General features: G+C 42.1%; 2 protein-coding genes across 2 annotated transcripts; one reads left to right on the top strand and one right to left on the bottom strand.

Moving 5' to 3' along the window:
- Positions 1 to 217: 217 nt before the first annotated feature.
- LOC311147617 (RING finger protein 207-like) lies at positions 218 to 7,158 on the top strand (the record flags this gene model as incomplete). Its single annotated transcript, XM_084184353.1, has 17 exons — positions 218 to 408; positions 1,947 to 2,079; positions 2,230 to 2,374; positions 2,564 to 2,645; positions 2,741 to 2,816; positions 2,986 to 3,111; positions 3,513 to 3,559; positions 4,427 to 4,499; positions 4,641 to 4,709; positions 4,854 to 4,922; positions 5,286 to 5,410; positions 5,674 to 5,851; positions 6,071 to 6,256; positions 6,354 to 6,405; positions 6,495 to 6,612; positions 6,794 to 6,895; positions 7,011 to 7,158. The coding sequence occupies 17 exons, from the start codon at positions 218 to 220 to the stop codon at positions 7,156 to 7,158; spliced, it is 1,920 nt and encodes a 639-aa protein (XP_084040479.1).
- A 170-nt stretch (positions 7,159 to 7,328) lies between these two features.
- LOC311147383 (protein-S-isoprenylcysteine O-methyltransferase-like) lies at positions 7,329 to 14,830 on the bottom strand. The gene is made up of 5 exons (XM_084184079.1): positions 14,569 to 14,830; positions 14,060 to 14,148; positions 12,133 to 12,302; positions 10,386 to 10,603; positions 7,329 to 10,185 (listed from the first exon to the last, which is right to left on the bottom strand). The coding sequence occupies exons 1-5, from the start codon at positions 14,785 to 14,787 to the stop codon at positions 10,000 to 10,002; spliced, it is 882 nt and encodes a 293-aa protein (XP_084040205.1). The 5' UTR covers positions 14,788 to 14,830; the 3' UTR covers positions 7,329 to 9,999.
- Positions 14,831 to 16,414: the final 1,584 nt, after the last annotated feature.

Genomic DNA, 16,414 nt, shown 5'->3' with positions numbered 1-16,414 from the left:
AGACATTTGTGGAGTGGTTGAAAAAACGAGTTTTAATGACTCCAACCTAAGTGTATGTAAACTTCCGACTTCAACTGTATGTTGATGTGTTTGTGACAGTATACCACAGTTGATACATCAAGGAATGATTTGGGGTGTGCATTTTCACTCAATCGCTCAAATATCAGCAACATAGATCAGCATCACTCTGATGGGCTTTCCTGTGTTGTATTTACAGATGTCTGGAGGAATCTTCTGCCCTTTGGAGAACCTATACGACCCAGACAGTGCCAACTGCCACCCCTTGGTATGCCACTTGTGCCATGAGCAGTACGAACACCCCTGTTTGCTGGACTGTTACCACACATTCTGCGCCAGTTGTCTGCGTGGCAGGGCCGTGGAAGGCAGACTCTCCTGCCCCCTCTGTGGGTAAGCATGGGTCATTCCATTGATTTACTGGATGGCATGAATCATGGTATAGGTATTTTACTTTCTTATGGAACAAATTCCTTTGCTTTATCATATCAATGACCAACTCAGTGACTTTGTGGTTAAAGTGTACGCCCTAAGATTGGAAAGTTGGGGGTTTGATCCACGGTCGAGTCATACCAAATGGGACCTGATGCCTCACTGCTTGGCACTCAGCATTAAGGAGATGGATTGGGGGTAAGACCCTGCAACAGGCTAGCGTCCAGGGCGTGTACATGTACAGTAGTTTAAGCTGCCTCACGCTACAGAAACAGGAGATAGACTCCTTTCCCTATGGGCCGTTCTGGCTTGGAAAAGGCTAACTTGTTCTAGGCTTACTTCATCATATTAATAGCTATTATAGTAAAATGTCCCATGGACTGTTCAACTCCATTTTCTCCATCCTGTCTGATGTCATTGGAAGGGCTGAAGTATTTATCATTGATGCGTGTACACTGAAAGATACCTAGAACAACATAGCCTCTCCAGTTAGCACTGCCAGGATGAAAGTCTTATGGGATTATCTGGGGGAAATGGACAGCTGCAGTGTAAATCCTGCCTTTGTTTCATCCTGCCTGGCATTGAGAACAGCTTGGTCCTAGATAGCTGGCAACTCTCAGTAAGAAGATAAAGAGAGTTTGGGCACCTTGACATTTGAATGATTGATCCCTCTGGGCTCAGGTTAAGTTAATTGCTGTGACCTCCAGGACTGGATTATGTAACAGTGTTGTCATTATGCAGTACTGTGGATATTGATATGGTAATGTCAGTACAAATGAGTTTAGATGAGATTGTGGTGGTATTTCCAGGATGCCTATGAGTTTATTTTGCCTGAGTCACATGTAGCTCAACTAACAAAACTAACAAAACTAACAAACAAACTAACTAACATACTTACATAACTAACTTACATGCTCTGTAATATAGGCTACATGCTTTGCTTTCTATGACAGCCTGTACATTTCAGATGAAGTATTCATTGGAGGTCTTCTTATGTAAGGGTGAGAGGGTGAGAGGCTACAATGGACCTTACTAAGTGTAGGACAAGCCTAGTCAATCCTCTAGCCCCCCTTTAAACACAGGAAATATGCTTTAAGCAAACTGTTTGTTTGTGACATTCATTCAATTAATGACATGGGAAATCACACTGGTATAAAGCAAAATGCAGTGTCGTTTGTTGCTATTCTTATCATTGACATTACCTTGTGTAATCAGAATTCAGAGCGATGCTATTTGTGGCTGTGTTGCCGTGAAGACTAGGTAAATACTTGGTAATGGGAGAGGCAATAGCCTACATGAGAACAATAGTTCAACAGCTGTAGCATAAGATATCCAACCCATACAGAACAAAGGGTAAAACTTTAAACACAATCACTTTTAAATATATTAGATCGTTTCCATTTACTTTTCAAGGATCTCTTCATTTTACGATTGTTAGTAGCTAAATGTGTTGGATCCTATTTGTATGTTTTGTGTAACCACTCTTGGTTTTGGTACAGACTACAGTCCATTGTCAAAGGCCTAAGTGCCTTACCCCAGGAGGACCGCCTGCTCAAGTTCCTGGTAGATAACTCTACTGACTGTGAGGAGACTGTTCAGTGTTCCAACTGTGATCTGGAGTGCAAGAAGCAGGTATTAAGGATTGATTAACTCTGAATTATTTATTTGGACCTTAACCATGTATGCAAAAATTATCCTAACAAACACAGGTTTGGTTCATACCTGTAGTTTCTGTCTGCAGTACAAGCTTTTGAATATTTTTGTGGTCTTGTGTGTTGACAGGATGTGGATGCAATGTATTATTGCAACACTTGTAGCCAGCCGCTGTGTGGAGCTTGCAGGGAAACAACCCACAAGGCCAAAATGTTCTCCAGCCATGATATTGTCTCCCTTGCCAAACGCACAAAGGAGGCCCACAAAAAGTGTGGTGTGTTAAAGCTCCAATCTTCTTCAAACACAGCTAGATACCTTTTATGGATAAACTAGCAGGTGCACATAACATTTTGGTGAAATCCAAGGCTCTCCAGCTCATATTATCTCCTCTGAGATTCCATTGTAATGACTGTCTCGCTCTGTCTGTCTGTCTGACAGTGACTGACTGTCTGTCTGCCCACAGCCCTCCATGACGAGCTGTACATAATGTTCTCCACAGAGAAGAAATCCATGCTGTGTATCAACTGTTTCAGAGACATGCAAGTGTGAGTTACATTCAGCTCCTATCCCTAATATTTGATCACTTAAATAATTAAATAAACAACCATTAAGCAATTGCTTGTGTGTGTGTGTCCTTCAGGGAGAGCAGAGCACACTGCATTGATATTGAGACAGCATATATGCAAGGCTGTGAAAGGCTGGACCAAGCCGTCATAGTGAGTGCATTCTCTTCATTAACTCTGCATTACCTACTTATTCCATATTGCTGTAGAGTATACCTATAGACAATACATGTGGGCGAACATGGTGAAGTTTAGTTTAGTTTGTTGGGTGTGTGTGTGGTGGTGTCCAGTACCCTCTCATGGTGTCACCCCTGACCCCTAGGCGGTAAAGGAGCTCCAGACGTCTGCCAGAGAGGCCATCATCCTGCTGAAGGCAATGATCGGGGAGGTCCGAGAGAACGTGGATGAGGAGGAGAGCTCTATCAGCACTCTGTTCAACAACATGCAGGTGAGCTGACACAGGCATCGGTCATTTAGAAAACGTTCAACTCAACTCAAAGCTGGAAATGTCCCTCCATTCCAATGACAGTTTTTCTCAATCAATCAACGTTGTTAAATTTTTTTGTTTTAGAATGTTTTAGTTTTTTTGACTAGCAGTTTATTCTACCAAAAGGTGTCACCCTTCATGCCTTATCTCCTAAAGTAGCTGAAAGTTCAATACATTGCACAACATAACATTAGATCAAAAGTTGATCAAATTGGAATGCTCAAGTAGTGCTTTTCATTTACAAACTTAACACTGAGAAGAAATGAATGTACTTTTTCATTGTAATAGTTTTAGTTGGGCAGTATAGTTAATTTCATTTAATCATTTAATCTTGACACAGATAATATTGTCCTCTTTTGAAGGAAAAACTGGCAGAAAGAAAAAAGATTCTTCTGAAAGCAGCTCAAAGGTGATAATACATTTTGCTTCAGGCTACCTTGCTTGAAAACCAGTTAAGGTGGGCGCCACAGGAGGTTGGTGGCACCTTAATTGGGGAGGATGGGCTCGTGGTAATGACTGGAGCGGAATCAGTGGAATAGTATCAAATACATCAAACACCTGGTTTCTATGTGTTTGATGCCATTCCATTTGCTCCATTCCGGCCATTATTATGAGCCGTCCTCCACTGGCACTGGGCGCAGAGACAATCATGTTTATAATGTAATGTATAGCCTATGCTCAGAGAAACTGTGAAATATTTGGCATTTACCTGTCATTGTTTGAATTGGCCATCCGAATACAGAGCACACAGATTCAGCCTCAATGGTTGCATCTAGCCAATAAAATTCACTGTAAACTCAATGAACTCTCATGGCAGGAAGCTGAATCCCAAATGGCACCCTATTCCCTTTATAGTGCACTACTTTTGACCAGGGCCCATAGGGTAGCACACTATATAGGATATATGGTGACATTTGGGATGCACACAGAGATATTGAACAGGCTAATGGCTCATCTAATGCCTGCCTATGTATCCTGTTCCACATTTATAGATCCTGCTGGGAGATTAAGGTATCCATGGCAGCAGACCAATATAGATAAAAGCCTAATTCATAATAATAATGTGTCAGACTAGCTACATCAGGCTTGCATGGCACCACTTTGAACCCAGTAGCAAATGTTCCAAAAAGCTTTGCATATGCTGCACAAGCTAAAGAGTAAGGGTGATAATCACATGATAGTGTTGCTATTGACATGTGGGGCAAGATCATGCATGTTGGTCCAGTTAGATACTGTAAGAGATCCATTTAAAATGGATTCTCTCTGTTTTTAACAGTCAGCATGAGGAGAAAGAGAGAGCCTTCAAAGAACAGCTGTCTCATCTGGCTGCACTCTTACCCACTCTCCAGGTAATGTCCTATCTATGGCATGCCTTTCTATCCTGGAGTAGTGATACACCTGTTGTATTTGTAATCCAAATGGATGTCCCATCTTGAGCAGGTGTAATATAGTCAACTCAAGGCAATGTTCTCTGCCTTTCCTGTCTCTAGGTTCATCTGGTCACTTGCTCAGCCTTCCTAAGTTCAGCCAACAAGTTTGAGTTTCTTGACATGGGATATGTATGTACAATACAGTATGATAAATAATGCCCAATCTGGTTCCATGAATCCAGAAGAGCACACACCAAAACATTAAATGGAATACTAGAAATTGTGAATACAGTTTTTAAGCAAATGTGTTTGACTTTGGTATCTGTTATTCAGCAACTGATGGAGAGACTGAAGAAGATTGTCAAACTTCCACACAGACTGAGACCAGCTCAGAGTAGCAAGGTAAGATAAATAATTAGGTAGGCGCTTATATTTGTCCTATTTCACACATGTACACGTGTGAATTAATATGCATGTGTGAATTGGAAATGTGATTTTTGCATATCCCAACTCCCCCTGAGACACCCTGGGAGAGTGGGGTCACGGCCGGGGTCGGCCATTATCAACGGTGACCCTGAATCAATTAGGGTAAAGCCTCGCTCAAGGCCACAGACAGATTTTTCACATTATCGGCTCGGGGATTCGAACTGGCGACCTTTCGGTTAATGAAAAGACCCTCTCTTGTCATCTTGCCTCTTCAACTGATGTTTGGTCATGTCACATCCCAAATATACATCCCATTTGTCTTCTATGTTTCTGGTTTAGATCAACACAGAGTTTCGGTCCGAATTTGCTCGTTGCCTTGAGACTCTGTTACTGCTGGGCCAAAGACGCTCGGTGTCCATTGTTGGGGGTGTGTCTGGATTGAGTTTGGCCAATGCCAGCGGACTGTGAGTCATATTTCACCCCTACCGTATGGAAATAGTGCAGACCTACACGATTTAAGGGAAAATGTCATCAGCATGTTATTGGTGTTCCCAATGAGTGAAACCTCAAAATTCAAGCCAGTATGCTTGTAATTCCCAAATATGCGCTTGTCGTGTTCTAAAATAGCCAGCGGAAATATGAGGACACCCCTGCCTGATGCCCAAAATGTTATGTCAAGATACTGATTTATTCATTGTTTTGTGTAACTGTCCCTCTGTCCCCTCAGCCTGCAGTCGTCCCTGTCCATGCCCTGCCACTCCCCAGCCACCAGTGACATTTCCCTGGGCTCGTCCGTGGTGCGGAAGCCTACCCCCCACCGCTATATCAGCACCAAGGTCCTCCTAGCCGAGGGAGGCGAGACCCCCTTCACCGAGCACTGCCACAACTATGAGACCAGCTACAGGGTGAGCTTCTACAGCGCTTTTTAGTTACTGTACAGCTCTGATACCCATTGTTACAAAATGACAAACACAATGTTTTTGTATGTGTATTTGAAATACATGTCATGAATAGTTCTGACGTTCACTTTAGAGATGCATGGTTTATTGATTTCAATCAAGGCGCTACCTTGATTCCTCTACCCTGATGTAGCCCATAAAAACCTTGTGTTCTCCTGACTCCAGAAGCTGCAGATGTCCATTCAGCAGCTGAAGGACCAGGTGCAGGAGACCCACAGGGATCTGACCAAGCACCACTCCCTCATCAAGACCGACACCATGGGAGACATCCTGGATACCTCCGTGCAGATGGACAGACAGATCTCCTCTGAGTACTCTGCAGTGGAACACATGAGGGCCATGTTTGAGGAGGTGGGAATCACTAAAGCAATGAGGATTATGAAAAAGTATTCACACAACCCAGCTTATCTTTTCAAAGCTCATTTCCATCTTGTTATCCTTCCCCTAGGTCTGGGAGGCAACCTTTCAGAGGGTTGCAAATGAACAGGAAATCTATGAAGGTAAGGGGGATTTTGTTTTTCTGTTAGCTGTGAGATAGATATGGTCAAGTTAGTGATTTATGTACTGCATGTGGCCATTCTGTTTTCAGCCCAGCTTCATGATCTGACGCAGCTAAGGCAAGAGAACAGTTATCTAACCACCATCGCCAGGCAAATTGGGCCCTATATCCGATCCATCGCCAAGGTGAAGGAACGCCTTGAACCCAGGTACTGGAGCACAGCCACTGGAACTCAATATCACAAACTACAATGTCTTGACTAACAAGATAGTTTGGCAAATGTACAATTTACTCTGACAAGGGTCACAGACTGAAGCGTTTGTTTATATCATGGTGACTGTGCAAGACATGGTTTACCATGAAGTATTCTCTTTTCAATGTTCCCACAGACTGAAAGAGCCTAAGGAGCTGAAAGACGACCGTACAGAGGCCATGCTGAAGATCTATGAGGACACCACAGATACTAAACAAACCATTTCAACAACACTGACGTAAGCTAGCTAGGAGATTACTGAATAACTTGTTGGAAGAATTGATCTGATTGATTTGAATGAAAACTATACAACTTCTCTGTTAAACCTCTACTTTTATGCTTTACCTCAACAGAAATGACCTGACCTGTAGGCCTACCACAGATGACAACCACACTCTCAGCAACCTCTCTGATGAGGCTGCCCTCAAGAACAAGGATTTCTACTGGCCAGGGAAGCAGAAGACCACAGAGATAGCCATTTGGAAGGAGATGTCTACCTAAACAACTGGATAGGGGCATGAGACTTCATCACCAACAAAGTGCATTATATTGAAAATAACTGTGTTCAGGTTGACTTCTTGTAGTAATTTGAGCATGCATCCATTATCCATATTAGGACTAGAGTGCCAACAACATGAAAGTCAACCTAATGTGAGGATGACAATTTTCTTAGGATAAACTTGTGATTTTATTTGACAGGACAATGTTGTTCAATCAATTCAGAAAATGTCAGTAAAGTGAAAAAAGTTATCAGTCAAGAGTTAGATAAGTATACCCTCTGCATGATACATTTTTACATTACCTGTAATAAACTGTAGTATTGTCATACTATAGTGCAACACAACTGGCTTTTTCCATGTTCAGCTCAGCTGGATCATGCTTGGAGCAGCAAACTATCATATGTCTGCAGCCAACTGTATGTGCTCTTATATTAATTAATCTACATCTCATCAGTATTCATGTAATACATCACTTTTATAGTGCTCTTGACTGTCCTAATTTCAGAAACTCTCTTTAACTCACACACACTCGTCTTGCACAGTTAAAGTGCTTTTGACTGTTCTAATTTCACAAATTCTCTTTTCACTCACAGACATACTCCTCTTGCACTCCATACAGTCTGGGCATACAGAGTGGAGGGCAGAGGCGACCTTTCACCTGAGACAAGCTGTGGTAGTTCAGAAGAAAGCCATGTTGGGTTGAGCTCTCTGAACCCCTTAGCCATAGGAATGCATCTTTTGGTTGGTTTCAATACACAGTGAGCATGAGGAGACAAGCACACAGAACAAATAAATAACAGGTGGAGTGATGATTAAGTGGAGGTAGAGAGAGCGTGTGAGAGCGAATGCATTTTAAAGATGACTATTTGTCAGTGCCCCTATAACTAAAACCCTATGGAAGGAACAACACCCCTGATTCATACCCAGGGACAATTTTAAGACTTACAGCAGACTGGAATAGAACAGTGAATGGATTGTCAGTGTTCATTATGTTTGAATTACTTACAAAGTAGACATTTCTGACTTATTACGCCGTACCGATTGGAGAAATCCGAGAACCAGGCTGCAACTTGCTCAGGTTGTCAAATTAGCAAAAGATTTGTGATTGTACAGCCTTTTGATCCTGAGTGGACATGGGATATGTGAATTTAAAAATCAGGGGTTGGAACTGAAATGATTTTCCAATCGTTTCGTTCTCAACAGAACCACTATTTTATTTGTTCCGTTTCACTGTTCTGACCAGCAAAATAAAGTTCTGAACCGGTTCGAAACCTGTGAAATCAACAGTTTTTCTACATTTAGCTCATTAAATTACCAATCAGCGCGGATAGAGCAGGTAAGCTAGTTGTTTACATGCGTGATGGACAGACAAGCGTAGCCTACGGCGCAAGATTCGACTGAAATTTTACGGGTTGGGAGAGAGCGAGAGGGTTGAGGAGCAGGCTTGAAGCGCTGGGCATCTTGTTATGACATGCATTATCTGAATTAGGTTCACAGAATTATACCTAGGAGGAGAGGCTTTGAATGTCATTTGAGCGTGCTAGCTAACAAGCTTGTGTGTGACGAGCAGCACCAGAATTAAAAACACATCTTACCTTTTTGTAGTTAATAAATCCAATGTGAAACATGATAACTAGGCCTATAGTATCCTTAACTAGCATTGAAACAGTTAATCCACTCTTCTCTAGCTAATTAAAAAGATCTCTCCCCATCTTCTCACGCTTCTAAAGGTCAGTACAGTAGACTATGCTTCAGAGGGGGGAGGGGCAGGTAGCCTAAACATGCACACACACTGGCAAAGATTTTCAGTTTGCAGGCAGACGCTGGAATAAGTTTGAGTGAGAGCTTTGCATATGCGCTTTGTTGCGTTTTTTTGTGGGACTAGAAAAAAATGCCTAGAATGTAAAAGTTTGTTATTAAACGGTTTCCATGCTTTTAAAATAACGGTTCTGTTCCGGAACAGTATGGATCACTTTAGTTCCCGAATCCGTTTCTGTTCCTTGAAAAATGTCGTTCTTTTCCGGTTTTGTTCCCTGAACCGTTTCCAAAACGTTTAAAATAAATCATTATTTTGTGTAAGGATGCATCAATATAGAAATTCTGGGCTGATACCTATAACCAATATTTTCTCATGGCATATTTTAACATTTGATTTTCATCAAAAGGCCTTTTTCTTATCATTTATGAAAAGTTAATTAACTTATGGGGCAAAGACCATGTTGCAAGCGACCACTTTACCGTAACTTTTGGACATTTTTGTAAACGTACAACATAGTCACTCAGAAATTAATTATTTACCTACCAGGACAGAATATGTACGAGGGCCGATTAAATTGTGCATCCCTAATATTATGTAAAACTATTGTTGTAAATGCTGAGACCTAGTAATGATGACTTAGTGATAAGCCAGACAAAGAAGGAATAGCAGACACTCAACCAGGCTCATTACAGCACTTCTGATTCAGTAACCCAAGCTAAAAATCAATTCAGCATCCACTGAAGAAACTCAACTCCTCCCTATGGAAAACACAGAAAAGGGAGACATCGGAGATAAAAGAAAGATGAAAAAAAAAAAAGTCTCTAGTAGTCAAACAAACCAAACAGGTGGTTGGATGTGTGCAATGGATATACAACATTGGGGGGTGTCGTTTCTTTTTGAGTGAGTCTGTCTATCCAGGCCTTTGGGGAGCCCACCACGCTCATAGGTGTCAGTCTCTGTGAGCTCTAGGCCCCCCAGGGCAGGTGACCACAAGGGCTAATCCACAGTATGCTGACCAGGGCTGCCCCTCACAGTGCCTGTCTGTCTGCCATGTTCATACGTCCAGGACCCCATCTCTCACACCTAGGAGCTGTTGATGCGGATGCCTGAAATAAAGGGCAGGCCGGTGCCCACCTTCTTCTTGTATTCCAGGTAGTCCTCTCCGAAGAAATGGATGAGAGAGAGCTCCTCCTCCTCAATCCGTTCACGGAAGAAGCGCCAGCTGGCCATGGTGTAGCCCGCGATGCAGACAGGGTTGCACAGCATCACCTGGAACATTAGACATGGAAAAGTTAAATCAGTGGAGTGGGCTTGATTGTAACCTGTTTAAGAAACAAACATGTTTGGATTCTTAAAAGGGGAACAGAGCTTAGCTTATATATCAGCCTGCATGCTAATACTGCATGCTGCTGTGACTAGGGTTGCAAAATTCTGGTAACTTTCCCAATTTTGACATTACAGGCATGTACCTGTGTGCCAATGCTCCAGTAGAACCAGCCCACGTAGGAGGGGTGTCTGAAGAAGGCGTAGACCCCATCGGTGACCAGCACGTGGCTCTGGGCCTTCTCGTTCTGGACGATGTGGTTAAAGTTAGAGCCGGCCGTCAGCATGGCAGACTTACGCAGGAAGTCCCCACACAGCACCATCACCAGACCCACCAGGCTGAGCCAGCTCAGCTGCTTCAGCTCTGAGACAGAGGGAAAACGTTCACAGCCAATTGAGACATTTAACTCCTCTTGTGACGACATGTCATGCCATTTCAACTAAGACATGAAAAGTTATTGGCTGCGTTCCAGGCTGACTACGGCTCAATCCCAATACCACCCCTTAGCCCTCCCCCTCCATTTTGCACGATTCCGGAAGCCACATTGAGTCGGAGTTGTGTTCCAATTCAACTATGAGCGAGGGGGGGGGTAGTGCGTTTTCAGCTCTCTAGTTGTTCCTCCAAACAAAGCAAATCGACATGCAGACTTCCTATCGAGTTGTTATTAAAACTACCATAAAGCTCTGCGACCCAAAGCTCTAAAAAGTTGCTTCGGGAAGATGGCTGACAAATACTAGGATGGAAGGAAATGTAATGAATTATAACTTCATACTGAATCATGCAAAGCATTTACAGTTATGAGGAATATTTTTGTTAAATGTAGAGAAAAATAATGCATATTTCTTGGTCATAAAGTTAATTTATGAAAATCGCTATTTAACAAGCTAGCTGACTAGCTAACATTAGCCAACTAGCTATACATTTAGCTTGCTATATGGGCGTTTGACATTTGTATGAATTGTAATTCATGTTGAAGGGACTACTGAGCAAACCAGGCTGTCATCTGTGAAACCCAGTGTATGTAAAGAATCTAGCTAACTAAAGCATTTACTGAAAATGTTATGTAAGCTTGCCTTGCTGTTCATTAAAAAATACTTCAGTCAATAAGTCAATCACTTGTAATTGTTCTTTATTGTAGCTAGTAACAGAACAGAGACTGAAGATATTTGCCAATGCAAGCAACATAGCAGCAGCTAACTATTTTCTTCCTTATTGTGTAGTGGAGGATAAAAAGACCTGTATGCTATGGATGTGTAGCTATGTAGCCGATCTGTGTATGGACCTGGTATGGACCCTAAAACGTTTGGTAAGAATATTCGTTCAGAACAGTGGTTTTAATTGTTCTGGCTACAATGTTTACACTGGTAATGACGGAGTGAAGGGAATGCGACTGTTACATGTCAAACTGCTATGGAATGAAAGTCCTGCTTCAGTACTACTCCACATAGAACCACAGCCAGAGGATGGGTACATTACAGGCACATTGTTGTTTCTCATTTGATGCTCGTATTTGTTGCATGAGAACTATAAAAGAAAAGCTATTACTGCAGCCAGTATAGGCACTGTGAAAAACACAAGGCTCATCGTCAATTAATTGTGTGGTATCCATAAGCAGTTTCTGATGTGCGCAAGTGTTTCTGATGTGCGCAAGTGATGTAGTGATGTCCCATTCCCTAGGCCTAATTTAGCTCTCCCTCCCACTAGCTGCTCCGTTTTCGAATGCCACTTACTCCCCCACCAAGGGACAGCGGGGGGTATTGGGATTGAGCCTACATTGCAGACGCCTGCCTGTGTAGAATGACGTGGTACCATTGGTTGATGCAATGCAACGCCAGCAATGTAGTCGGGCTGGAACGCAACCATTGAGCACAAGTGTGGTATGGAGGACAGACCTGGGACAGTGAGCTTCTCTATGGTGAACTCCACCCATGAGGAGACAGCAGCCACGGTGTACTCCACACTGTGGTTGAGCAGGAAGGAGTCCAGAGACAGGCTGCGGGGGTTAATGATGGCCGTCACCAAGTACTCCGAGTAGTGGAAGAAAGACAAGGAGCACATATACCTGTAAAGACATGAACTGACTGAGAACTATGCATAAACAGGTATCGAACTACAGTTGAAGTCGGAAGTTTACATACACCTTAGCCAAATACATTTAAACTCAGTTTCACAATTCCTGACATTTAATCCTAGTAAAAATTCCCTGTCTTAGGTCAGTTAGTATCACCACTTTATTTTGAGAATGTGAAATGTCAGAATAATAGTAGAGAGAAATATTTATTTCAGCTTTTATTCCTTTCATCACATTCCCAGTGGGTCAGAAGTTTACATACATTCAATTAGTATTTGGTAGCATTGCCTTTAAATTGTTTAACTTGGGTCAAACGTGTCAGGTAGCCTTCCACAAGCTTCCCACAATAAGTTGGGTGAATTTTGGCCCATTCCTCCTGACAGAGCTGGTGTAACTGAGTCAGGTTTGTAGGCCTCCTTGCTCGCACGCGCCTTTTCAGTTCTGCCCACACATTTTCTATAGGATTGAGGTCAGGGCTTGGTGATGGCCACTCCAATACCTTGACTTTGTTGTCCTTAAGCCATTTTGCCACAACTTTGGAAGTATGCTTGGGGTCATTGTCCATTTGGAAGACCCATTTGTGGCCAAGCTTTAACTTCCTGACTGATGTCTTCAGATGTTGCTTCAATATATCCACATAATTTTCCTTCCTCATGATGCCATCTATTTTGTAAAGTGTACCAGTCCCTCCTGCAGCAAAGCACCCCCACAGCATGATGCTGCCACCCCCGTGCTTCACGGTTGCGATGGTGTTCTTCGGCTTGCAAGGAACCCCCTTTTTCCTCCAAACATAACGATGGTCATTATAGTCAAACAGTTCTATTTTTGTTTCATCAGACCAGAGGACATTTCTCCAAAAAGTACGATCTTTGTCCCCATGTGCAGTTGCAAACCGTAGTCTGGCTTTTTAATGGCAGTTTTGGAGCAGTGGCTTCTTCCTTGCTGAGCGGCCTTTCAGGTTATGTTGATATAGGACTCATTTTACTGTGGATATAGATACTTTTGTACCTGTTTCCTCCAACATCTTCACAAGGTCCTTTGCTGTTGTTCTGGGATTGATTTGCACTTTTCGTACCACAGTACGTTAATCTCTAGGAGACAGAACGCGTCTCCTTCCTGAGCGGTATGATGGCTGCGTGGTCCCATGGTGTTTATACTTGCATACTATTGTTTGTACAGATGAACGTGGTACCTTCAGGCATTTGGAAATTGCTCCCATGGATGAACCAGACTTGTGGAGGTCTACAATGTATTTTCTGAGGTCTTGGCTGATTTCTTTTGATTTTCCCATGATGTCAAGCAAAGAGGCACTGAGTTTGAAGGTAGGCCTTGAAATACATCCACAGGTACACCTCCAATTGACTCAAATGATGTTAATTAGCCTATCAGAAGCTTCTAAAGCCATGACATCATTTTCTGGAATTTTCCAAGCTGTTTAAAGGCACAGTCAACTTAGTGTATGTAAACTTCTGACCCACTGGAATTGTGATACAGTGAATTATAAGTGAAATAATCTGTCTGTAAACAATTGTTGGAAAAATTACTTGTGTCATGCACAAAGTAGATGTCCTAACCGAGTTCCCAATACTATAGTTTGTTAACAAGAAATTAGTGGAGTGGTTGAAAAACGAGTTTTAATGACTCCAACCTAAGTGTATGTAAACTTCCGACTTCAACTGTAACATCGGTTAGTATTGTGTGTAGTGTGTGTGATGGAGAGAGAGAATGTACAGGTGTTGGATGCTTACCAGCCAAAGTGTGTCCATGTGGTTTGGGAAAAGCTTATGATCAAGCCACACCCAAAAGTAAAACCAAGGAAGCAGGCTCGCACAGCAACCTGGGAGAAAGAGGAGTATGCTTAGATAACCTTTCTAACTTGAACTTGTGAAACTAGAAAGCTGGCACCAAATCAATAGTTAACACAATAACATAACCTTAGGCACGGCCTACCTAATTTCAATAGTGTTATCTAGTTTACAGTTAAATTAAGGCTCTATCTTTAGCCAATCAAGGTGACAGCTGTCTCAATCCAATTCAGCTAATAGGATTAGCCAGCTAACGTTAGCACAATACATTGTCAGAAAGAAGAGGGCCAATGAAAATTATTGATAATTTAGATAAAGCCTAGCTAGCTGACTGCCGTTTTGGATGATGGGCAAATACAACAGAAATCAAGAAGGCTAGCTAAGTAGCTTAGCTAATGTTACTGCTAGCCATCTTAGTTCAGACGTTAGTTAGCTACTACTGTAGTTCTTACCTTATATAGAGGTCCCTTGTATATGATTAGCAAGAAGCCATTGATAACAGCGATGTACACCGCAATAGCTATTTTCCCCCTCACTCCAGTGAGATAGTCGAATACCCAGTCAAGATGTCCAGCGAATGTTCTAATAAGGGGAATTATAACAACACCGAGGCCTAAAAGAAAGCTTATAATACTTATTTTTCCTTCTAATGCCAACTTATTGCCTGCCATGATGAAGTAACGTTACTCCCTATGGGCTCTCGCGAGTTTCCACAATCACAGAATTTCCTCACTAATCTTGGCTGCGTTCCAGGTAGTAACGCTGCGCAGATGATCAGTTCATCATCAAACATTTACATTTACATTTTCGTCATTTAGCAGACGCTGTTATCCAGAGCGACATACAAATTGGTGCATTCACCTTATGATAGCCTGTGGGACAACCACTTTACAATTATTATTTTTATTTTTATTTATTTATTTTCTCTTTGGGGTGGGGTAAGGGGGGGTAGAATGATTACTTTATCCTATCCCAGGTATTCCTTAAAGAGGTGGGGTTTCAAGTGTCTCCGGAAGGTGGTGAGTGACTCCGCTGTCCTGGCGTCGTGAGGGAGCTTGTTCCACCATTGGGGTGCCAGAGCAGCGAACAGTTTTGACTGGGCTGAGCGGGAACTGTGCTTCTGCAGAGGTAGGGGGGCCAGCAGGCCTTCTCAGGAACCACATCAATATGGCAGCAATCTTCTGAGCACATCTAAGAAGATTGCTTTATTATATTGATTTTGTTCTTGACAAGTTAAACATTTGTCCAGGCATGGTGAAATTTGATCAACTGAGCAGCGCAACTCTAATAAAGACTACCTACCTGGAACGTCCCGTACACGTGACATCGAAGAGGACCTTTAACTATTTATTGACTGTAGATGGCGCTATAAAGCCATATAATCAAACCTCTCTCTACTTGAGGTCTAGACGAGTTTTTTTGACCAGGCATCACTTTTCTTAAATGGAGTGGAACGTATTTTTAGTAATGCTTAGGTTGTCTAGCAGAGGACATAGCACAGACTGAGATATCTCATCTGTCATGAATTTACCATACTGTTCACAGGAAACAAATTCAATAAATGGTAGTGGTCAGCCCAACTGACAAATTAGACTTCTGCTTACATTTGGGAATGGGAACCAGTTTTGTTACTCAACAGCCTGTTGAAACCAGGTTGTTTCATTATTCAAAATGAACTGTACGAAACAAACATGCATTTATTATCCAGATAAGACAGCACATCTCTCATTTGATTGTTTTGGGTACTAGCAATATGCAAACAGTGTGTGTATGTGTGCGTGTGCGTGTGCGTGTGTGTGTGATGGGTTGGGTTGAATGTGTGCCTGCTTGCATGTATAGGTTACATGGACATACGCAAAGACTGGTGGGCTGGTAGAGCTGAAAATTGAGAACTATTATGTACTGCTGGTTATTTGGGAAACACTTATTGAAGAAATGTGGTGTGCTCTTTATCATGATCCATAGATGTTGAGGTCATTTTTGGTGGATTTAAAATATTTTATGTTGTCAACTTATTTAGTAAGCAATAGAGCAGAAATTGACAATATATATCTTTTTTTAAAGCAGACATCATCCGTTTTTTTACTATTAACTTTTTACATTGCACATCAAATATATAATTTCCCTTGTGATGTAGCCTACCATGAGGCTCTACCATAGCCTATACTATACTTATTTCAACATATTATTCCTTTGTATACATACAGGAATATGGCTTTCAGTAATCTTCAAGTGACCATCTCTGCAAAGAATACTAAAGCAAAATGGCACATTTTATGGTATTTTTATCGACCAAAG

This window comes from Coregonus lavaretus (assembly GCF_964263955.1).
Source record: "Coregonus lavaretus genome assembly, chromosome: 20".
NCBI classification, from domain to species: Eukaryota; Metazoa; Chordata; class Actinopteri; order Salmoniformes; family Salmonidae; genus Coregonus; species Coregonus lavaretus.
Note: the sequence above shows the minus strand (reverse complement) of the source record. Positions and strands in the feature narration are given on the sequence as shown.

Excerpts from the sequence above, each read along its gene's own strand:
- LOC311147383 (XM_084184079.1), bottom strand. The coding sequence starts at position 14,787 with ATGGCAGGCAATAAGTTGGCATTAGAAGGAAAAATAAGTATTATAAGC. Across the intron at positions 14,149-14,568 it reads ACAAGGGACCTCTATATAAG|GTTGCTGTGCGAGCCTGCTT; the intron begins GTAAGAACTACA and ends TCTTTCTCCCAG. Across the intron at positions 10,186-10,385 it reads ACTGGAGCATTGGCACACAG|GTGATGCTGTGCAACCCTGT; the intron begins GTACATGCCTGT and ends CTAATGTTCCAG.